We start from the raw sequence: 25,174 nt of genomic DNA on the forward strand, positions 1-25,174 counted from the left end.
GTGTAAACATATCACACACTAACATTACAACTGACTTAAAAAAAAAAACAAAAAAAATATTCAAATAATGCTGACAAAGACGCCAACAACAAAGTTATTGTATAAAAAACATAATGCCGTACTAATATAACAATAGACTGATATAAACGATATAATACTGACTTTTATTCAAAACATTATCTTCAACAAATATCTATAGTTTATGAAAATACCAATTAAATATATATAATATCAAACAGCGTCAAATAATCTGATTACACATTCTGTTCATTTGAAATTGACGATGTTTGCTAATCGTTTTCATTTTTACACACTATTACAGGAACAAGTGAATGATGCAGAACATAGTCACTAACGCTACCTAAAAATGTTCTCCGTATTTTACCCAGTCCCCTGCTTCCGACAACAACATATACCGCTTTTTCTCTATTTGCTACATCAACAATACCTGGCCCTGCATCGCCGTTGACTCGTACTACTTTACCATTTATCTAAAATATAATACAGATAATTTACAAAGTTGTCACTAGTTGTAGATCGTATTAAGTTTTGTATATTTCCAGTATCATGTGGTCTTACTATTATCATTTGTCTATTAATACATAGTGGATCATAATTTTATCATTGCTCCGGAATGGCACATAATCTGTTCTAAAAGCTAACCAGTATCTTCCATGTTCAACGGACAAAAAATATTTAACAAGACCAAGTTTTATTTAGAACCATTAATTTGCGGGAAAAGTAATCTTTGGGTACTGCATTTTACCATTTTAGAGAAATACAATTTAATTAGGATATGATAAATAAAAAAACATTGTTTTTATAAACGTGATTCCCCCCCCCCCCCCACCTATTTAAAGCCAGATCATGGTTGTTTCTGTCGTGTATTGCGTCTCCTCATTTTCTGTATCTTCAAAATCTGATATATATCTAAACTATATTTGAGAAATAAACTTGTGTGGTTTTAATTTTGTACTGATCAGTTCCGCTTGATCGGTAAGCTCGGATTTGTTCCATGCAAAACCAATTTGATTACAATACAGATCCTGAGTGTGTTCAATCCAGATCGATTCTTACCTTATGCTTTTTTACGAGAGCATTGAATTTCTCTGCTATTTCCTTTACATGTTCTTCTTCTTGTGCCACAAGGTTTGTAACTAGCGTCGGGTCTACAGACATCAATGTTACAGCTACAAAAACAACACACATAGATAAATGATTTGTGATACGGTAAGATACAGCATCACACCGTATATCAGTATTAAAGATGTTGCTGTATCTGCCCTGTTTCTATATGAGTAGAATTTGTACTTTTAGTGATGCGAACATTCTTCGAGTTGATATTACGTGTAAGAAGTATTGCATTTTAAATTGTAGCCCCTTGATTGATTATATAAGTCTATGATATTCCTGGACATGTTTAAGTCTTGAATTCTTATTTCTAAAAGTCATTGTATATATATGTCTTTTAATGGGAAATTTTAAACATAATGTTTAACTCAATTCTCAGAAGAGAAGGTAACTGAGAGTTGCTCAGTCTTTAGTGTTCTATATTGTGTTTTGTATATTGGTGTTTGTCTCTTTGTCATTTTCTTTTGTCCCATTGCGTTGTCAGTTTATTTTGACCTAATGATATGAGTTTGAATGTGCCTTTTGTATCTGGAACACTTATGCTTTAGTCATTAGTTTTAAATAAATTGTTTTGTGACTTGTTTGTATTTGTGTCGTCTGTCGTTTTGTTTTAGCCATTGTATTGGCAGTTTCTCTTCAGAATGTTGACCGCTTGTTTTAGTGTGTTAACCTCTTGTTGACATTTAGTTAGCTCACATTCCTAATTATTCATTATAATATTTTGCAACTTACGTTGTGAATTTATCCGATTGTATTCTGCGCAATAAACAATTACCAGTCTGTCACTTGATCTAAAACCATTCTTTACGTACCCTAAAATTGTAAAATATACTTTTGATAACTAGAGGTATTAAAGAAAAGTTGTTATTCATTTGTCAAACAACAACAAAAAACAGGACGTATCCATTGAATTCGTTTTCACAAAAGTTATTAGCAATCCTCAAACTCGTCAGATATATCATTAAAACAAAACAAAACCCACTTATTCATGTACATTCATTGTTGACAAACGTTTTTCTTCTGAATGCTATTTCCAATATCCCATAACAGTTTAATAGATTCGAAGATATCATTAATTATTGGGTTTTTTTTCAAGGTCAAGGCCTTTTTACCATTTTTTTTTTTTGCATTTGCGGAGAAAACTTTGGTTGTATAAATACAACAGTAAAATGATTAGCTAGACAAGGTCTGCACATATATGAACTTAGTCGAAATTGTCTGTCAGCTCCATATAGTAGTCATTGCCCTAAAATGACGATTTTACCCATCTTTACATAGACCAAAGATGCTCTAAAGGGCCTCTGGTTAACTCACCTGACTCAATAGGCCAAGTGAGCATTGGTCATCACTTCGCGTCGTCATCCGTCGGCAGTTAACTTTCACAAAATATTTTCCTTTGAAACTACTAAATTTTACAAATATTGGCCACAATCAATATACGATATTTGAGTGAAAGAAAAATGTGCCCGTTGACTCCGCCTGCCAACCAACATAGCTACCATGGCTAAAAGAAAGAACACAGGGCAAAAATACCAGTTCTGTCTATTATTTTGAAAACCGTTACCAATAGAGAAAATCTGACAGGAGCAAAACGGTTCAGAATGTCGGACGACTACTTATAGGAGTTATTGCCCTAAATGACAAATTTTATCATTCTTTTTTCTTCATTTTTCCTTATATCTTGAAAACTATAATAGATACAGAGAAACTACAGAGACTCCTTATTAGACGAGCAATAGAGTTATTGCTCTTTGATAATTTGTTTAACCATTGTTTGGCGTTTTTGTCTGATATCTTAAAAAATAATATACATAGATAGAAAGTTGAATAATAAAAAAAATAAACAGCAAGACAACATCTACAATTCGGTTTTAGTCTTCAATTTACTTAACAAATTCTCATAAGAATAAGGATAGCCTATATGTATCTGGAATAACAGAATCTTCTTTACTGACTTTTTACGTAACAGTAACATTTCCTTATGGAGTAAGGAGTCTACTGCAGGCAAGATATAAAAAAACAAAAACAAAAGAAACTATTTAGACTTTTAACATGTCAAAGTTAACAAAAATACAATATGCTTTGTCAACATAACTGCCAATCATTTTCCGTATATGGCCGATGATTTCGTTGAGTTTAGCACAATATCTACGTACAATGTGCCTGCATCTATTGAGTATGTACAGTAATATTCTAAACTATTTTGTGGTAACAGTGGACCGTGTATATTGTATTAAATATAGATCTAAAGTAAAAATCAAAGATTGACAAACAAAACTATCCTATGGCTTCATCTCAGTACTTTACGACAACATTTTGTAATTGACATACAAGTCAAGGCTATGAGGATTATTGAAATTTTTATTTAAATATTATAATTTCAAAATGATGCATTATTTGAACAAAGTGTCCTGACTAGCCGTATCATGATCATACTACAAGGCTGTGGCCTCATTTATGGTCATTAAAGGGCTTACATTCTTTCGTATCCACGAGACTGACAACCTTGGTGAATGATAAAAGTCAATTGAAGAAATATTGTGTATCTTAAATGAAAATAAAAAATATATGATATGAAAAACATGTATTTTTACATACACTAATATCAAACAATACGTCAACGAGCTGTATTGATGAAAGCCGTAGGACATCTTGAGACAACAGATGTCTATAAATGGGACATACATTCAAATGAAATGTAGTTACTTAACTGTCTCTTCTTCTTTTCAATAAATGGCGAAAAATTGATTATTTTCCTTCAAATAGTCACAGCATCTTTAGTTTTTTATGTTAATTCACCTTTTGTATGAATTCGCAAGGTCAGAAGGGCAATGAAACAGGAATTTATTGAACTTCAACAATCAAATGAATTTAAACAATCAGATACACATATTGAAAGGATTTTAAAAACTTACAGTTAAATGCATTTTCCGCATTGTCACTTCCATCCATTGCCACAACTACGGTTCTTTCTTCTCCGGACATTTTTAAATTTTATTATGTTATATTTTTAATCAAATTTGATAAACTAAATATTTATCAGGTCGAATAGATTACATACGTAAACACGTAAGACAACATGTGTACATAGAGAAGTCACTATCGACTGGTTTCCGTTGTTAAAACAATCAGTAAAACATTGTGTACCAGATGAAATGAGGTGTTGTGTTATCCTTCATATAAAACTTAAAAAATCAATTAAATGATTAAATAAAATATTGCTGTTTTAACACACAATTGTCAAATTTTAAATACCGAGCGCTAAATTGTCTAAAACGTGAATTGAGACTGAAAAATTAGTTATACTATCACTTCCATTTAGAAACAGAAAATATAATTTTTGTTAAATAAAATTGAGAATAGAAATAGGGATTGTGTCAATGAGACAACAACCCGATTAAAGAGCATATGACAGTCGATGGCCACAAATGGGTCTTCAGATTGAAATAAAGTGATACACAATTAAATTTCCCCATAGGCGACAATGATTTCGAGATACAGACTTTAAAAAGTTGATTTTTTTTTAACGAAACCTTGCTAGAATTAAAGAACAGTTATAAGAACAGTATATTTTGGTTAAAAAAATATAGGTTCGCGTTGTTTTTCTAGCGTAATTTGTACTTATCTCCCATGCCTTTCAATTTTGCTTTTAGAAATACGTCTCATCCTAGCGTTGAAAAGACATCTCAGTTCCGTTACTGCTAAGGAAAATGATTTATTTGGCCTTTGGCATAACCAGAATGCACGAAGTCTCTAAAAATAAGAAATAACGGGCGCACATATCAACCAATAATGATTAGCTATATTTGTAATTCTGAATACCATGTTACGCCAATTAAATCTAATGGTTTATTGTAACCTTCAACGCAACGAAAAATTCCTGCACGCACAGGCATGCTTCATTTGGCCCCTAAACAAAATGTACACTAGTTCAGTGATAATGGATGTCATACTAAACTCCGAAATATACAAATGAGAAATAAAACAAAATTGATTGTTATTTTATAAGTCTGATATCGGTGACTGAACTTCAAAGAAGATTTAAAACAATAACGTCTTAAATTCATGGTAAAGGAAGAAACAATCTTGAGCAATTATCACAACAAACTGTACATTTGAGTCTTCAAAAACTCATAAAAAAAAACAGGTTCATCATTTGTTATGCTAAACGCGCGTTCCATCTACATATAACTCCCCAGAGGCGCTGTACTAAATAAAAAGTTGGAATGCAATATAAAGCACTAAGTTGGAGAGCTTTACAAGCCGAAAAATGCCGTAAAAGCAGTGCCAAAAAGTGGATAACATGATTATTTATGGTTAAAAAAAGATCGGCTTTGAACTACCCATAGTTCACTTAAAACAAAACTAACAGTATCAGTTTTATTGTGTATCAATGAGACTACAGAGACAAAAAGAGATCTTCAATTTGGACGCAAAAAGGAATTTTCGATTTTCGATTTGGGTGCAATACACCATTTTAATGCCTTATCACTCGATAAAGCTTATCAGCGTACTTTATAAGAGTACCACAATGGGTGTCACATAATAAGCAGGATCTTCTAATCCTTCGTGAGCACATGCGATCATCCACGGTTTTTAGTGGGGTTTGAGTTGCTTAGTCTAGTTTTCCATGCTGAGTGTGTTCGATCAGTGATCGTATCGTACCGACAGGGTAAAACAATAATCCTCTAACTAAAACGTTGCGGGGCATAACAATGGGGTTGATCTCAGTTACTGTGGTGAATATAAAGAAATACTTTTCTAAAAGATTGAGGACCGAGTTATTCTAAGTGAATGACACCGTTAAAATAACGAGTGGATTTCTCAGCATGAAAGCATAATATGTATTGATGTCGAATAATGCGAATGAACCAACGAATATTAACAAATAAAATGACTTTCTTATCTACTGGTGATTTAAAGCATAACCTTGTCACCAAACAAACCTCTATCATACAACCTGACCATAGTCAAATACCAATGTAGCCAAGAATACAGAAATTTGCTTTATCTATACAATAACTCGGTAAGCATGCAAGCAGCAGTTAATACCCGGTTCCGGGAAACTGCTCATCCCGATAATCATATTTCGATGGTACCCAGCATCAGTTGGTACCACCCGCTACCCGGCGGCTGCTTATTCCTGTACTCGAACACTACTCGTACATACACAAATCTTTTTGGTGTCTCCAATTTCTGTGTAAACGTAATATTATCAATTTAAAATATGCCTTTTTACTGATTGTTACTACTAGTATAATTTTCAGTGTCGAATATTTCATTTATATTCAACACTAGAATAAGAATATGATTATTTCAATAAGATATGTCGACCATTCTAGAGGGTGTAACATTTTAGCTGATATAGTGAAAAGTAAAGGTATGCTAGATAGTGGCAGACATTCTGCAACTATATATATATATATATATAAAGGATCCGTCTGAGAATTGTCGCAAGGGTTCTATAACATGCAGAGATCGCGAAACTCATCCTAGGCCTTAACGAGGAATCGGATTTAACATCAATACTTCGACCAGATGTAGCTACGTATTTATACATTTTAGACGCCTTATTTTAAGAAGGGTTTAACTGTTGGTTGGAACATAAAATTTGTTCAGGGATGACAGTATTTCTAAACATTGTACAAGGGAAGAAGTTTGTGCAAACAAATTTAAGATGTTACGTCTGATGTTTTTGTGGTGGTTTTTTTCAACGAGAGTGAAGATGTTGTAATCAAGAAAGAATAAGTGTGTCTTAGGTTGTTTCTTTTTCCAACGTAGTCGGTATAGTTTCGGTTTGTGCCCTTTGAAATTAAGGACGCTTAACTATGGCAACAGAATACGCATGCTCGAAAATCCTTTCTGTGATTTGACAAAATGCTGTCATGGTGGGTGATTTGGTTGTGTTCGAAAAAACGTCTCGTTAATTATATCGTGATGGAAAGCAAGTGAAAAACTATAAATATTTGAAATAGATTTTACAAAGATTTATATTATTTTTATTAAAATAATTGTTTCTCCAATAGCTCTTTGCATCCGTGACAGCTGTTTATTCGGGACAATTATATAATTTTTAATGTAAACTTTGTTGTACGAACGTACATGACTTTTAAAACGCACCTACGCATGTGAGATTTCCGCGGGGTTTTGGTGAATGTAAACAGAAAGATAAGAGGACCGAGAATACTACAACACAAACAAAGAAAACGTTTTTTTAAATGGTATCTTTGTGCTTCTGAAGGTTATCGAAATGATAGTTTTAAACATATACTCAAATTTTAATACGTCGGATATCTTTTTTAAAGATAGTTCTTGTTAACTTGTAGCTAGGATATCTAAATAATCAATATCTCTTGAATTAAAGAAAGTGCTGAAACATTCTTAGTTTATTCTTAGTAATCGTGTAAAACATCATTAGTGTTGTGTTCAGTCCTATTGTTTTGCCTATTATAGAATTCCCTTTCCCCGTTGTACATTTAAAAATGGTAAGATTCTTTCTTTTATTGAAGAAACCATTAATTGTTTGCACTCAAACACAACGTTCATGCATCAGATTATAACACAAGATATAATTTAAAATACAACTTTTCGAAAAATGTTATTCTTCTAGTAATGTGTATTTCATTAGTATAATCAACAATAGATTGGAAGTTACTGTAGTAAAGCATTAATTTACATTTAAATAATTTATCACATTTTAATGTGTACTTTGAACTCGTTAATGGTCTCATTATCCGACATGGTATTATATTAATGATTAGCAGACGACATAAATCGATCGCATCACGTTCTACTGAGTCATTAAATTAATGTATCGTATTTATAAAGTGATTTTCCATAGCAACGGACTAGTGAGCTCATTAAATAGTTAAGATACAACTCTCAAGGACAAAGAAAAGGTTACAATTTGTCTGTTGAATACTTCTCGTTATAAAACACGCGTATAAAGTGTACACCTGTTAGAATTTAGAGGACAATAATAACATGGATACGAATAGACGCTTTGATCAATTTCCGGGTTATATGTTTGGGAAGTCAAAAAGGATTCGTAACAAAAATTGGGAATTGTTGGAAATACAAGTATTGAAAAAAATGATTGACAATCATTACGAACTTCTAAATTCGCGCCACACTAATGCCATGATAAATGCCAGGAAAAATCTCGTTTGGAAAAGAATAACTGATAGTATAAATGCACTAGGATTACATCGACGAACTGTTAGAGAATTGAAAATCAAATGGTCTAACATGAGATTAACAGAGAAGAGAAAGTCGTCCGGAAGTCAACACACATCACAAGATTATGATGCCGAACGTACAGACGATGTAGTAGATGTTTCACAGTCGTCGTACGAGTCTGAGAGCCAGCTTAAATCACCCATTGGACAAGGTTTGTACAATATAAGATTTAGATATGTGTTAGCTGTCTTGATGCTAAGGTGCCTCCAATCATATGAGCTATTTACATCACTTGGCGTCCGTCGTAAAATTTTGTAAAATTTTCTAATCTAAGCCATATAAATCCTATTTCAACCCTCATGACCAACCAACTTAGCATAAATGCCATAAACGGTTATTAGTAAGGAAAATCCGTCAGGATAAAACAAATTGTATGGTTCACTCACTTATATATTCGTATAATCCTTGTTATACATTCATTTTTTTTTATATAAACATGATAAATAAGGCCGTTAGTTTTCTCGTTTGAATTGTTTTACATTGTATTATCGGGGCCTTTTTTTTTAGCTGACTATGCGGTATGGGCTGCTCATTGTTTAAGGCCGTACGGTGACCTACAATGTATAGTTGTTAATGTCTGTGACATTTTAGTCTCTTTTGGACAGTTGTCTCATTGGCAATCATACCACATCTTCTTTTTTATATGACATATTTTAGTTGGTGGTGTATATAATAAAATTGAGAATGGAAACGGGGAATATGTGAAAGAGACAACAACCTGATCAAAAACAGCTTACAGGAGGCGGGCTTTAGCTGGACCCTCAATGAAATGTGTACTAGTTCAGCGAAAATGAACGTCATATTCAACTCCAAATCATAAATGAACTAAAATTTAAAAAAAAACATACAAAGCTAACAAACATGAAAAAAGCCAGAGGCTCCTGACTTACGACATGATCAATAGTTGTCATTGCTCTTTAACCATATCACACTTTGAAATAACTCATGTTTACCAATTCTGGTTTTATTTTGGTTATCTTTGGTGTACTTTTTTTTATCCATTTTAAAAACTTGAAAACACAAATACAGTCCTGCAACTAAGCCCGAGAAATCACATCAAAATGATGTTGGGCTTATCATCTGCACCACTTAAAAAAACACCATAATATCAAATTAAACTGTCACTCCAATTAAAATTTGTTAGATGACAGGAAGCACATGTTATTGTATCCTGATCCACAAATGGCAATTGTTGCATAAATGGATTAATAGTAAATACACAGCACTGCCTCCCACTTTTTTGAGAGGTTTTATATAAAAATGACCCTCCTTTTTATAACATATTATATAAAAATACATTTACGTTTGATAACTATATATATTGAAATGGGGTATGTATGATCTTCATTTCATATATGAATATGCTATTCAGAATCTTGAATTATAAATAGTAAATGTTATTATACTAAATTAAACTAATAAATTAATATGAAAGTTCACCTTCTAAATAAGTTCCAAATGCCTCCCCCCCTTTTTTCATGGGAAAAATTTGGTTTATTATTTAGGGAATCACTGATGACTAGAGCGGCCCCCTATTAGGTCAGTCAGCCCCCCCCCCCTTTTTACAAAAAGTTCTGGATCTGCTCCTGACTTTAGGTGCTGAACGTTATGTTACATGTATATTAAAATTGTTCATTTTTTAGGCCAGAATGGCACACCCCTACCATAAAAATATTGAGGTATCATTTAGTATCAATGGGATCTATCCCCTAGATGAGAAAAGACCTAATTGTTCTTCTTATATTCTTTTCTTTTTTTTTCTTCTTAACATCTTTTGACAATCTATCAAATTGACAATACATGCAATAAAAGGGTATGGTTGAGCTCTCATAGTATTTTAGTAACAACAAATTAATGTATATGTAATGAACTTAATTAAGCTGTTGAAATTTACTGAAATTTACCATATTAAAGATTCAAAGCTTAAATATAACATATAAAACTATGAAAAATAGTACGTTATTCAAAACTCGTGCTTCTTCTTTTTAATATCTGATGAGGTAATGTGTAGATGTAAAACTAAATCAGAATATTTACTTTTTACTTTTGTAATTTCTTAACTTGAGGGTTTATCAAAAATTTACACACTCAGTTTTTGTTTTAAACATCTGTTTATGTTATATCATCTGTCCCCTAATCAGTAGTGGATGACATATTTATATCTCTACTTAACCATTTTATAATTGAGAGAAGATATGAAATTTTCACTCTGAAGGGCTTTTAATAATAGTTTGAAGACTGAATAAACTGAATACAGAAAAATCATCACCGATTCAGGAACTACGTACATGTATGAGTATAATGACTGCATTCATTTATTGACTACACGTGTACTGATAATAATACTTTTAGAACTAATTGCATCTATTGATGAATGACGATAGCTCGCCTATTATAAAATGAATGATTGATTCTTCAATTGTTGCTTGTGTATCATCAACATGATCAAGTCGCAATTACTGCATGCATATTGAGTACGAAAAACATATTAATAATTGATACAATAGTTAAATTTAGAAGAAATCGTCACGGACTGAAATGAGGACATGTTAGAAAAAGGGACAGAAATTCAGGTAGAGTCCTGAGTATATTGGTTTTTTTTGTAGAACATTTATGTATTAAAGTATAAAAAAATATTTTTGAGTTGTTCCTCTTTGACAGAAAAAATATATGCATTGTTGAAAGTTTTAATGTTTATTGCAGGACTTACACAAAATCAAGAAGATGCAATCGTTTCAAATAACGTTACAAGCGTGAATAGTACTTTACAACACCAACAACTTTCGTTTTGTGAATCTAATGTTATTCCAAACCATCACCTTGGAAATAATAATGAATTAAACAGACCTACCGGGAGGCTGAATACTGCTGAACCAACCTTGCCAGTCCAAAAGCACCATTCCGTTAATATTGAAAATGAAATGTCAACTAGTCAAATAACATCATGGCCTCTTTCAGAATATTCTTCGACAAAACTCAGACAAAACTCGGGTGAAAGCACTATTCAAAATTCGTCAAAAGACAATGTTTTGGACTTTAGTCAGGATAGAATCTATATGCCGGGTGTAGTGATAAAACCAGAACCAAACAACTTTCAACAAATGGTTAATGTGAGGGACACAGACAGTTCTGTACGTCGAATTCCAGAATTTCGATCGATTGCCATTCAAACCGAATGGAAATTATCTGGTGTCGGAGATAACGTATGTCCATCATTATCCGTTTCCGAGAGAGATATTTCAGCTATTAAATTCGAAATTTTGAATCTTGAAAAAACTAATCTACTGTTGAAAAACGAAAACATGGAATTACAAAATGCCAAATTAAGATTGGAAATTTCAAGACATCAAAGTGGCTTGTAACATATGGATCCAACATATATATATATATGTTCCAGACCATTTGAGTATCTGGCTTATTTAAGAATAAGATGTCAAGTTTATTAGATAGTATTGTATATTCCTGATCAACAAAACGGAAATCTCTAAAAAGTTTAAATATTAAAGAAACCAAAACTTAGCAATTTAAGTACCGGTCTTTGTAAAAATCATGCAGAAGGTGATTCATGGCATGTCACAGAAGTAATTTTTTTTGCCCTATATCATAAGAACTTTGGTAGATGGTCAAAATTCTGTCTTTATTTTCCCTGTATTATGCCCGTTGCCATGGTAACCATCAAATCAACATTTTGCCTGAATATGTGAAAAAAGACCCTTTTTGAAAATATAAAATAAGGGAATTTAAAGTCCCAAAGAAATAAAGTTAATCAATACAAAGGATATGTATATTTACAGTATTGACAAACAAAACCCCAAACTATATAAAAACGTTAAAATTTTGAATTTACTAAATAGTTTGTTTCCATAGCAACCATTTAAAAATGTGTTAAAATTCGAAAATGAAAAATTTCAAAAACTTTAAAATTTTAAATCTGTTTATCTCCCAAGACCAACAATACCATGACATGTCATTGACAAATTTTGAAAGACCACATTCTATATATTCAGAAAATAAAAAGAAAGTCGTGTGTTTTTTTTTTCTTTAAAAAAAAAAATTTAGTCAAAAATTGTCAATTTTCACCAAAATTCAGATTAACAATCAGATGAATAATCAAAAATTTTGAACTTAAAAAGCTAAAACATTCCATTTATATGTGCAATTCTGACACACATTTGTTAATTTTAAAGGAGAATATATGATAAATGAAGATATACTTGTACAAAATGAAAAATCATCACTCTGGGTATGGTGCACCCCCCCTTTTTTTTCGATTTTTTTTTTTTTTTTTCAAAATTATAAAATTTGTTGAAAGAAATGTGGTATCTCATTGTGTTTACTTGTGAACTAAGTATTTTAAGAATTTAAGCATAACACAACTTCTAAAGTTGAGGGCAGCATATGTATCCCCTCCCTTCAATCTTATATGTAAAAAAAAATGGTAATACGCATAACCCGTTGTCGTGTCTAAGACTGATGCTGTCAGTGAAAAAGAATAAAGTTGAATCCAAAACTTAATTACTAGTAAGTCTATGTATAAAGATAAGAGGATGTGTTGTAATTGTCAATGAGACAATTAACTCTCAACCAGAGAGAGCAAAGACATAGAAATAAACAACCACAGATCACCGTATATCCTTCAACAATGAGCATAACATGATTATCTATAAAACAAATCTTACTGAACATTTAAAAAAAAATAGCTTAGGATACTTTCTCTTTCAAAATGGCTATAAAGAAGTTACAGTAACAATTTAATGCAACTCATTGTTGGTTTTTGAAACAGATTGATGCTTTAAAAACTTTAACCCTAGACTAAGATCTGCTAAACAAGAAGACTCACCCTGAAATGTCTGGTTGGTTTTATTTATAATTGAATTACTTTTGAAACTCTGTAAGTGTTATGTAAAGATTTTAATACAAGTATCATATTAACTTAACATTATCAATGTTCTAAGAAAATGAGGTCAGGGTAAGATGAACTATGTCAGACAGACGAAAAAAAGAGAACGGAAACGGAAAATTCAGCATTTTTTCCATTTTTAAAGGGGCATAACTTATTGACAGTACCTGTTACACCAATAACATTCTAACTGTTTTGAATTTTATGGAAATAAGCATTGTGTATAAGTTTCAAAACGTTTGGTTGTGGCAAACTTAAGTTAGAGAACGGAAACAAAAAAGTCAGCATTTTTTTTCCATTTCTATAAGGGTATAAGTCTGAAACGGACGTACTTACAGACAAGGGTACAACTTAATGCCCCCTTTGCTACAGTGGGGGCATACAAATTCTACATGTTCTATCTGAGGAAATATATACCAACGATCTACATTAATTGTGCAAGAATTTGTCAATGTTTCTATTGTATATGGTGGAAAAGGACAGCTTGTCTATTATTTTTTTTTAAACCTAACTGAATTATTATTTGTATACCGCATTATAATTGCGTTTTTTTTATGGTTCTCAAAAATATTATCCTTGTGGCCCTGAGGAAAATTTGCTGGTCCGAACTATTGTATACTGTTTTGATTCTCAAACCTTAATGACAACCATGTGCAATGGCCATTCTTGAATTTTGCCTAATTTAATCAATTGTTATATTTACATATTTTTATGCCCCCGCAGTGGCGGAGGGGGCATTAAGGTTAACCCTTGTCCGTCCGTCAGTATGTCCCAACGTTGGTTTCTGTTCTCTATCTTTAGTTTGCCTCAACCAAATGTTATGAAACCTAATCACATTGCTTATTACCATAAAACAAGACTAAGTTTGGTGGTGTCACTTAAACCGTCCAAGAGTTATGCCCCTTTACAAATAGAAATATTGCTGAATTTCCGTTTCTGTTCTCTAACTTTAGTTTGTCTTTACCAGATGTTATTAAAATTATACACAATGCTTAAAACCACCAAATGCAGATCAACTTTGAATTTTGGTGGTGTAACTTTCACTGTTCTATGCAATGCCTCTTTATAGAGGGAAAAAGTTGCTGAATTTTTTGTTTTGTATTTCTTTCTTTAGTTTGCCTCAACCAAATGTTACGAAACTTTTACACAATTCTTATCACCATAAAAGTTAGTACACAATTGGTCAGTGTCTTCAGTCATGTCCGTTTATGACTTTTATGATATGGAAGCGGGAGCATCATCTGTGTCCAATGGACACATTCCGCATTTATTTCAAATCTTTTAGATAAGTAAGATTATTATATATTAGAATAAAAAGAAAGGTTCTGTAGTTCTTCTTCAATTTCGATACATGTCGATTTACATGGGAGGTAAATAGTAACAGCCATTATGTGTACATAATCTGACTCTGTGCAATAGTATACTAGTCCACAAAAGAAACGATGCAAGGCAATGTATTTTCCATAGATAATGAAATTGGAAACACTGTACCAAGATTAAAACTGTCCCATTTGTCTAATCTTTACAGAGTGTTATTATCTTATCAACACCACTGATTTAAGACAAAAAAAATATTTTATTTTTTTATTTTTGTTACATCAAAAATAGTATTTTTATAAATAAACCAGATGCTCCGCAGGGCGCAGCTTTATACGACCGCAGAGGTATTGCACAATACTTAACATAATAATTTTGGACCCCGATTTGGACCAACTTGAAAACTGGGCCCATAATCAAAAATCTATGACCATGTTTAGATTCAGCATATCAAAGAACCCCAAGAATTCTTTTTTGTTAAAATCAAGCTAAGTTTAATTTTGGACCCTTTTGATCTTAATGTAGACCAATTTGAAAACAGGACCAAAAATTAAGAATCTGAATACACGGTTAGATTTGGCATATCAAAGAACCCCAATAATTATTTTTTTGATGAAATCAAACAAAGTTTAATTTTGGACCCTTTTGGCCCCTAATTCGTTGGGACCTAAACTCCCAAAATCAATCCAAACTTTTCTTTTGTGTTTATAAACCTTGTGTTAAAATTTCATAGATTTCTAATAACTTACGCTTAAGTTATTATGCAAAAACCAAGAAAAATGCTTATTTGGGACCTGTTTTTGGCCCCTAATTCCTAAACTGTTGGGACTAAAACTCCCAAAATCAATCCCAACCTTCCTGTTGTGGTCATAGAGACCTTATGTTAAAATTTTATAGATTTCTCTTTACTTATACTAAAGTTATTGTGCGAAAACCAAGAAAAATGCTTATTTGGGCCCTTTTTTGCCCCTAATTCCTAAACTCTTGGGACCAAAACACCAAGAATCAATGTCAACCTTTCTTTTATGGTCATAAACCATGTGTTTAAATTTCATAGATTTCAATTTACTTTTACTAAAGTTAGAGTGCGAAAACCAAATGTCTTCGGACGACGACGACGCCAACGTGATACCAATATGCGACCAAAAAATTTTCAATTAATAAAAATCGAAATTAGAACTTAATTTTTTTCGTTTAAACATGGTCTGCTTAAAATTTTGATTGCCATCCGTCCTTGTGTCCATCTGGCTGTCCTTGCAGCGCTCGCACATGTACAAATTATGTCAGATTTTTAAGAAACTAATACTTTAGGTTATTATAAGCAATATCTCGAACAAGTTAGATATTGGTGGTCAATCGACTTTAATAAAAACATTTATAACCCTTGAAAATAATAAATTTATGGAAAATAGCCCCTTTAACGCTCCCACAGGTACAATTCTTGCCAGATTTTTAATAAAACTTATACACTAGATTAATATCAACAATATCTCGGATGAGTTCTATAATCATGGACAATTGACTTTTTTAAAAGAGTTATGACCCTTAAAAATATTAAAATTTATGGAAAGTTGCCTTGTTAGCGCTCTCGATGGTACAAATTTTTTATTTTTTATTTTCAGTTTATTTCTGATAGAACGGACGTAGTTTTTTTAGGTCACCGTTTCAAAGGAACTGTGAATTTTGCCATCACTTTGCTTCCGTTGTCGTCTGTCCGGTGTAAAATATTTGAAACATTTCCACTGAAACTACTTAACCAATTCCAGTAAAACTTATAAACTGAATGATCCTTAGGATATCTAGAATTAAGTTTGTGTTCTATTTTCTATTTTGTAAAAAAACATGGCCGCCATGAGTAAAATAAGAACATAGGGGTAAAATGCAGTGTGTAGCTCATATCTCAAACACTAAAGCCTTTTAAGAGCAAATTTTCAGATAAATCTAACAACCCATTGTTGGGTTGCTGCCACTTAATTGTTAATTGTACGGAAATTTTGCAGTTTTGGTTATTATCTTGAATATTATTAATGACAAAGATAAACTGTAAACAGCACAACTTTCAGCAAAGTAGGATCTACAAATAAGTTTATATGACCAGAATTGTCAATTGAATCCGTATGGAGTTATAGCCCTTTAAAGAAATTTTTCACAATTTGTTCATCTAGTTTGCTTCCTTTAAAAAAAAATCTTCTTTTGATATTGAATATGCTTAATCAATTTCAGTCCAACTTGGGAGTTATAATCTTGTATAAATTTAGTTTTTTATTTCCTTGTACTTCAAGAAACTTAGCCACTATGGCTAAAATGGAACATAGGGGTAAAATTCATTTTTTGCTTTTGAAGAAAAAACGACAGATACAAAGAACATTTAAATGGAATTGTTAAGCCACTCATTGATATATATTGAAGGGACAAATAATCATTGATGCGATGCAAGATTTAACCAAAAATTACAGGTGATCGATTCAGGTTCTTTAGAGTCAATTTTAAAGACCATGAAATAGAATCTAAAGATTTTAAATTTCTGTTTGGGTTGTTCTCTCTTTGACACATTCCCCATTTCTAAAAAAAAATCTAATATATAAAAATGGTGTAGGGGGTTCTATTATTGCCCTCACCCTTTGAAGAAATTTCATGTTTTAATGCTCAAAATGTTCACAATTGAATTCCATCTTTTAAATTTATTAATGATTTTTTGAATTTTGAAAAAAAAAGGGGGGGGGGGGGCACCATGCCCAGAAAGAAAAAATGTCCTTCTCTACAAAAATATCTCTATCAATCATATTTTCTCATTTATAATTACCAAATTTGTGTCAGGAATGCACGCATAAATGGAATGTTTTAGCTTTTTAAGTTCAAAATGTTTCAGTATTCATCTGTTTGGTAATCTGAATTTTGGTGAAAATTGACAATTTTTGACTAAAATTATTTTTTTAAAGAAAAAAAAAAACACACGACTTTCTTTTTATTTTCTGAATATATAGAATGTGGTCTTTCAAAATTTGTCAATGACATGTCATGGTATTGTTGGTCTTGGGAGATAAACAGATTTAAAATTTTAAAGTTTTTGAAATTTTTCATTTTCGAATTTTAACACATTTTTAAATGGTTGCTATGGAAACAAACCATTTAGTAAATTCAAAATTTTAACGTTTTTGTATAGTTTGGGGTTGTGTTTGTCAATACTGTAAATATACATATTGTTTGTATTGATTAACTTTATTTCTATGGTTCTTTAAAATCCATTATATTTCAATTTTCAAAGGCTACTTATGGACGTATTTAGGCAAAATTTTGTAAGGATGGTTTCCATGGCAACCAAAGTTGAAAAGAAAAAATTAATACAGAAAACTTATTTTCATACCATACCTTCATCATAAACAAAATATAAAGACATTTGAAGAGGGGTCATGAATCGCCCATCAACAGGAACCTGCATGATTCTTACAAAGACCGGTACTTAACTATTTTAAAAAGTCACATTAATTCAATATTTTTAGCTTCTGTATTTAATACGTCAGTAATACATATTTAATTTTACTCACTGAAATTGAAGTTATCGGACTGTTGGAAGAAAAGATTTTAGAATATTTTGGAACTTTACCACAAAAAACCGTCAAAGATCATACTAGACAAAATCTATAAAAAAAACCGTCGAAAATATAATTAAAACGTGTCGAAAATTAATGCAAAGAATGAATACAGTAGCTTTGTTCAATACTCTAACAATACCAGTTGTTGATAGCATTTTTCCTGATTAGTGTGTAAGGTTGATGACATATATTTCACGTTATTCGTCTAATTGCAATAAAATTAATTTGTAAATTCAATAAAAGATTTAGATAAATGTTTATCTAAAATTAACCCATATTGTTCAAATACATATATTGTCTAGTTCGTCCTAGACCGTATGAGTATACTCATATGGTCCGACCGTACACGTATGGTCGGACCGTACGCGTACTGTCCAAATACTCATATGGTCTGGAACATATACATGTATATGTAAATGCAAAATCATCATATTACTATCGAACAATGGCCAGGTTATCCGTTTTACTTTGTCGGTATAAGTGTAGTCAGAATTAAGTTCAAAGCTTTGTTAACCATCTGTAAAAATGCAGTATCTATAATTTGTTGTCATAAAGGGCAAAGTATCGCTCAATAGGCAACTATATTGACATAACATTATCTAACCATTTGCATCAATAATAAAATGTATCGGTTGATGCCTTTCATGTCATAAATTAAACATTCATCCGTACTTTAAACTATAATGTAAAAAAGAAGATGTGGTATGCTTGCCAATGAGAAAACTCTCCACAAGAGACCAAAATGACACAGAAATTAACAACTATAGGTCACCGTACTGCCTTTTACATTTTTACTTAGTTTACTTTTACAAAGTTGTGACTTGGATAAATAAACTTAATATCATATTTACCAGGATTGAAATTTTATATTTGCACCAAACGGGCGTTTCGTCTACAAAATACTCATCAGTGGCGCTCGAATAAATAAATGTTAAAAAGGCCGAATAAACTACAAAGTTAAAGAGCATTGAGGACCAAAATTCTTAAAATTTTTGCCAAATACAGCTAAGGTAATCTATTCGTTAGGTAGAAAAGCCTTAGTCATGTAAGTTTTTCAAAAATTCAAAGTCTTGTAAACAGTTAATTTATAATTTGAACATATCAATGATGACTCAAGTCAACACAGAAGTACAGACTACTGAGCTGGTGATACCTTCGGGGTATTAAAACTCCACCAGCTGTGGTATCTACCCAGTGGTTTTAAATAAACTCATCATAGTCCAGTCAATCTAGCATACATTTGACCCTAAGGCAGCAACCATTTGATTTTCTGGGGGGGGGGGGGGGGGGGGGCTATGTTTTTTTTTCTGTACAAACTTTTTTTAGCATTGCATATAGTGGCAGCTGAATTCAAAACAAATTATTTTTTTCTCCAAAAACTGGAAACAAACTTTTTTTTCCAAAAAAAAACCATAGCTCATTTTGAGTTTTCCTCAAGTTAGATTTTATGGGACTTTTTTCTGTGTATATACAGGGCATAATGCTGTAGATAAGAACATTTTCTGTTGCAATTAGTTTCAGGTTAAATCTTAGTTTGACTGGACTATCATAGATACAAGGATCGAAATGTTATTTTTTCGCCAGATGCGCGTTTCGTCTACAAAAGACTCATCAGCATGATCAGTGACGCTTGAATCAAATGGAGAGTTGTCTTTTGGCACTCATACCACATCTTCTTATATCTATCAAGGTATTGTCGACGAGAAAATCGGCTTAGCAGAAATAGGTTGAAGGTCAGTGACGTTAATTCAAGTAATAATATATTGGTAAAAACGGGAAAATCTAATGAAACACAATTTATAATAGATTACCCTAGCAGTATTTGGCACAACTTTTTTGAATTTTGGGTCCTCAATGCTCTTCAACTTTGTACTTGTTTTGGCTTCATAATTATTTTGATCTGAGCGTCACTAAGTCTTATTTAGACGAAACGCGCATCTGACGTATTAAATTATAATCCTGGTACTTTTGATAACTATTCAACAGTGTACATGTATTAAACATAAATATTAATATCTGAATATAGTCGCAATGTCTGGTAAAGGGGATAATGCGCAATAAATAAGTTAAAAACAAAAATAATTCTGTAGTAGAAATGTGTTGTAAATGACGTGAAAACATTTAAATCATTTATTCCGTCATGTGGTTTATAATAAATAGTGTCCGAGAACACGACAAATTTGAAGGTGGCAACAAACTATATTTAACAGGTAACGCTCTTTCTGTGATAAATATTACACCGTGTTGGGATACATATCCCTCCGACTATTCTGAACACACACACATATGGCCCATATGGTGTACAACCTCTATCTTTGTGATGAAGAATTGTTCGTACAAGTGCTGACCAACTTGAAAAACGTGTGAATCGTTCCGGTTCTATATCTAGTACAACATTCGTCACATTGAAGTTTAAACATATTGTTTGGTTATCGTCTGGATCAACAAGTAGATGTACGTTTTTGTAAGTTTTGTTCAGTCCCAGTAAGTCTTCGCCCTTGTCGCACACCAGTCATTCGTGCCAATTGACTTGAAGTAATATATTTCTGGAAACGTTTTCTATCGACGACATAGATAGAGTATACCATTGTTCCATTACTTGTACTTCCAAAGAATACTTTATTGTCCTTAACGAATTCTAGAGATTTGTAGGTAAATCTAGATAATCCATACAACACTATGTGATTTTATATTTGGTAAATGCTTTCGGATACTCCGTTTTGAGTATGACTGCATCCTCTATTAGTTGGCATGATTTTAGAGCATCATTGCCGTACCAGTACATTATCACAGCCTTTGTCACGTGACTGTCCAATTTTAGTTCAGAATCAAAAGCTGAAACAGTTTGTGTGACGAGTTATAGGCGACAACATAATCTGTTTGTCTAGCTGCAAAACGTAAAGTAACAAAAATATCAAACTCCGAGGAAAATTCAATACGGAAAATCCTTAATCAAATGGCAAAATCAAAAGATCAAACACATCAAACGAATAGATAACAAATGTCATATTCCTGACTTGGTACAGGCATTTTCTTATGTAGAACATGGTGGGTTTAACTTGGTTTGAAATATCTAGCTATTAATTTAAAACCTCTCATGTGTATGATAGTCGCATACAATTTCATTACATGTATATTGCCATCGATGTGTGAACAAAACAAACATAATAGGTAAAAATGCCAAAAAAAAAAGAAGAGTGAACGGCAGTCAACATTGTGTTATAATCTTAATAAATAAACATTGTGTACGTCGAATGGTGTGGCAACTTTTGGGTACAATATTCGCTTTCCCAACCAGGTGTGATGAGGAATCATTCCACACTACCATTGTATTTTCGAAAATATTTTAAAGAAGACATGTGGCTATTTCGTTATTTGAACACCGAGAGGAAACACTTGAGTTCAATTTATGTAAAAAGGTTTAACACATCTTCAAGGATTTTTTAAACTACGATTCCAATTCATTAGCTGTATCAAGAGAGAAGGGTCGGTCTGCAGTCGACCGTTTCTGACATTAATTCTCAAATAAACTTTTCGTGTTTTAAAACCGAAGCTAAAATTAAACCGTTAATACTTTTAAATGTTTCTAATGGTCCTCTCTTGGAGATGCGATCTTCTTCAGACGATTATTTGACTAGAACATAATCGTTGGTAAAAACCTTAATCAATCAAAGCGTCCGTTGCCAAAGTTTATTGTCTGCGCCAAAGATCCCTATTTGCTCGTCTATTCATTTAACTGTTTAATGTTTTGGGATTGATTGTATATATTATATTCACACAGACTTGACTGATGTTAACCTTTTAAAAAATGTAAATTTTACACCTGTGAATTTGTCCTTATATATTTCATCTAAGTACTAAACTAATATTGCATCGAAGTGCTAAATTAAAGCGACAGATCGAAGGAACCGCCACTCTTACAATGCACGAATCACCTGCCATTGGAATCCATACTCCATCAAAAAGTCAAAATCGGAATTGGGAGACCATCGATGAATTAACAGATCAAACGACTGCTTACCCTTCCGGAGCACCTGAGATCACCCTTAGTTTTTGGTGGGGTTCGTGTTGCTTATTCTTTAGTTTTCTATGTTGTGTCATGTGTACTATTGTTTGTCTGTTTGTCTTATTCATTTTTAGCCATGGAGTTGTCAGTTTATTTTCGATTTATGAGTTTTAATGTCCCTCTGGTATCTTTTGTCCCTCTTTTATGTTATAGTTATCCAATGAGAAAGACCGAATGGGATAACTATTTTACATCCCAGCTGCATGTATTTTGGATTAGACGAACAAACATTATCAATTCATGAAATCTAGTTTAGAACGCCACACAACAAATAAAATATACTTTATACATTACTATATAATATATCCCTCTTATGACCCCGAACATGAAGTAAAATATGTCAACTCGCCCCACTGGCCAATCGGCCCACATTCTATCGCCAATATCTACAAAATCACCCCACTCCTGTTATCAACTCGCCCCACTTATGAAAAGGGTAAAATCCCATTTTACAAACCTGTGCATGGCAATTTCTTTGTTATTCAAAGAAGAATTATATTTTAAAAATATAAAACAACACGTTTAATAATTTATTGCGTCCGAAGCGCTTTTCTGGATTTACCTTCATCAGGAACGCTCAAAGCCAAACATTTGAAATCCGAAGATGTATAAGTACCGAAAATCGTTGAAGAGCTATATGTTAAATATACCTAAAATAAATAGCCAAATTCATCTAAAGCCAACTTTGCCTGAGGGAGTTGAAACCTTAGTTTCATAATAATTTCAAAATTTATAAACGAACAATTTAAGTAAAGTTTGTTTAATCATGTCAGTACCGAAGCACTGACTACTGAGCTGATGATACCCTCGGGGACTAATAGTCCACCAGCAGAGGTATCGACCCAGTGATGTAAAAATATAAAACAACACGTTTAATAATTTATTGCGTCCGAAGCGCTTTTCTGGATTTACCTTCATCAGGAACGCTCAAAGCCAAACATTTGAAATCCGAAGATGTATAAGTACCGAAAATCGTTGAAGAGCTATATGTTAAATATACCTAAAATAAATAGCCAAATTCATCTAAAGCCAACTTTGCCTGAGGGAGTTGAAACCTTAGTTTCATAATAATTTCAAAATTTATAAACGAACAATTTAAGTAAAGTTTGTTTAATCATGTCAGTACCGAAGCACTGACTACTGAGCTGATGATACCCTCGGGGACTAATAGTCCACCAGCAGAGGTATCGACCCAGTGATGTAAAAATATAAAACAACACGTTTAATAATTTATTGCGTCCGAAGCGCTTTTCTGGATTTACCTTCATCAGGAACGCTCAAAGCCAAACATTTGAAATCCGAAGATGTATAAGTACCGAAAATCGTTGAAGAGCTATATGTTAAATATACCTAAAATAAATAGCCAAATTCATCTAAAGCCAACTTTGCCTGAGGGAGTTGAAACCTTAGTTTCATAATAATTTCAAAATTTATAAACGAACAATTTAAGTAAAGTTTGTTTAATCATGTCAGTACCGAAGCACTGACTACTGAGCTGATGATACCCTCGGGGACTAATAGTCCACCAGCAGAGGTATCGACCCAGTGATGTAAAAATATAAAACAACACGTTTAATAATTTATTGCGTCCGAAGCGCTTTTCTGGATTTACCTTCATCAGGAACGCTCAAAGCCAAACATTTGAAATCCGAAGATGTATAAGTACCGAAAATCGTTGAAGAGCTATATGTTAAATATACCTAAAATAAATAGCCAAATTCATCTAAAGCCAACTTTGCCTGAGGGAGTTGAAACCTTAGTTTCATAATAATTTCAAAATTTATAAACGAACAATTTAAGTAAAGTTTGTTTAATCATGTCAGTACCGAAGCACTGACTACTGAGCTGATGATACCCTCGGGGACTAATAGTCCACCAGCAGAGGTATCGACCCAGTGATGTAAAAATATAAAACAACACGTTTAATAATTTATTGCGTCCGAAGCGCTTTTCTGGATTTACCTTCATCAGGAACGCTCAAAGCCAAACGTTTGAAATCCGAAGATGTATAAGTACCGAAAATCGTTGAAGAGCTATATGTTAAATATACCTAAAATAAATAGCCAAATTCATCTAAAGCCAACTTTGCCTGAGGGAGTTGAAACCTTAGTTTCATAATAATTTCAAAATTTATAAACGAACAATTTAAGTAAAGTTTGTTTAATCATGTCAGTACCGAAGCACTGACTACTGAGCTGATGATACCCTCGGGGACTAATAGTCCACCAGCAGAGGTATCGACCCAGTGATGTAAAAATATAAAACAACACGTTTAATAATGTATTGCGTCCGAAGCGCTTTTCTGGATTTACCTTCATCAGGAACGCTCAAAGCCAAACGTTTGAAATCCGAAGATGTATAAGTACCGAAAATCGTTGAAGAGCTATATGTTAAATATACCTAAAATAAATAGCCAAATTCATCTAAAGCCAACTTTGCCTAAGGGAGTTGAAACCTTAGTTTCATAATAATTTCAAAATTTATAAACGAACAATTTAAGTAAAGTTTGTTTAATCATGTCAGTACCGAAGCACTGACTACTGAGCTGATGATACCCTCGGGGACTAATAGTCCACCAGCAGAGGTATCGACCCAGTGATGTAAAAATATAAAACAACACGTTTAATAATTTATTGCGTCCGAAGCGCTTTTCTGGATTTACCTTCATCAGGAACGCTCAAAGCCAAACATTTGAAATCCGAAGATGTATAAGTACCGAAAATCGTTGAAGAGCTATATGTTAAATATACCTAAAATAAATAGCCAAATTCATCTAAAGCCAACTTTGCCTGAGGGAGTTGAAACCTTAGTTTCATAATAATTTCAAAATTTATAAACGAACAATTTAAGTAAAGTTTGTTTAATCATGTCAGTACCGAAGCACTGACTACTGAGCTGATGATACCCTCGGGGACTAATAGTCCACCA

At 32.5% G+C, this 25,174-nt stretch overlaps 2 protein-coding genes across 2 annotated transcripts; one reads left to right on the top strand and one right to left on the bottom strand.

Moving 5' to 3' along the window:
- Positions 1-143: 143 nt before the first annotated feature.
- On the bottom strand, positions 144-4,216 carry LOC139521697 (universal stress protein Sll1388-like). The gene is made up of 4 exons (XM_071315232.1): positions 4,047-4,216; positions 1,864-1,944; positions 1,078-1,190; positions 144-491 (listed from the first exon to the last, which is right to left on the bottom strand). The coding sequence occupies exons 1-4, from the start codon at positions 4,114-4,116 to the stop codon at positions 291-293; spliced, it is 465 nt and encodes a 154-aa protein (XP_071171333.1). The 5' UTR covers positions 4,117-4,216; the 3' UTR covers positions 144-290.
- A 3,756-nt stretch (positions 4,217-7,972) lies between these two features.
- Positions 7,973-11,859, top strand: LOC139519043 (uncharacterized). The gene is made up of 2 exons (XM_071310802.1): positions 7,973-8,521; positions 11,074-11,859. The coding sequence occupies exons 1-2, from the start codon at positions 8,116-8,118 to the stop codon at positions 11,730-11,732; spliced, it is 1,065 nt and encodes a 354-aa protein (XP_071166903.1). The 5' UTR covers positions 7,973-8,115; the 3' UTR covers positions 11,733-11,859.
- Positions 11,860-25,174: the final 13,315 nt, after the last annotated feature.

Source organism: Mytilus edulis, chromosome 4 (assembly GCF_963676685.1).
Source record: "Mytilus edulis chromosome 4, xbMytEdul2.2, whole genome shotgun sequence".
Classification (NCBI taxonomy): domain Eukaryota; kingdom Metazoa; phylum Mollusca; class Bivalvia; order Mytilida; family Mytilidae; genus Mytilus; species Mytilus edulis.

Bases quoted from the DNA above. Each gene is read 5' to 3' on its own strand.
- LOC139521697 (XM_071315232.1), bottom strand. From the start codon at position 4,116: ATGTCCGGAGAAGAAAGAACCGTAGTTGTGGCAATGGATGGAAGTGAC. The intron at 1,945-4,046 runs GTAAGTTTTTAA...TTACAATTTTAG, and splicing joins TGCGGAAAATGCATTTAACT to GGTACGTAAAGAATGGTTTT. The intron at 492-1,077 runs GTAAGAATCGAT...ATTATATTTTAG, and splicing joins CTCTCGTAAAAAAGCATAAG to ATAAATGGTAAAGTAGTACG.
- LOC139519043 (XM_071310802.1), top strand. From the start codon at position 8,116: ATGGATACGAATAGACGCTTTGATCAATTTCCGGGTTATATGTTTGGG. The intron at 8,522-11,073 runs GTTTGTACAATA...TGTTTATTGCAG, and splicing joins TAAATCACCCATTGGACAAG to GACTTACACAAAATCAAGAA.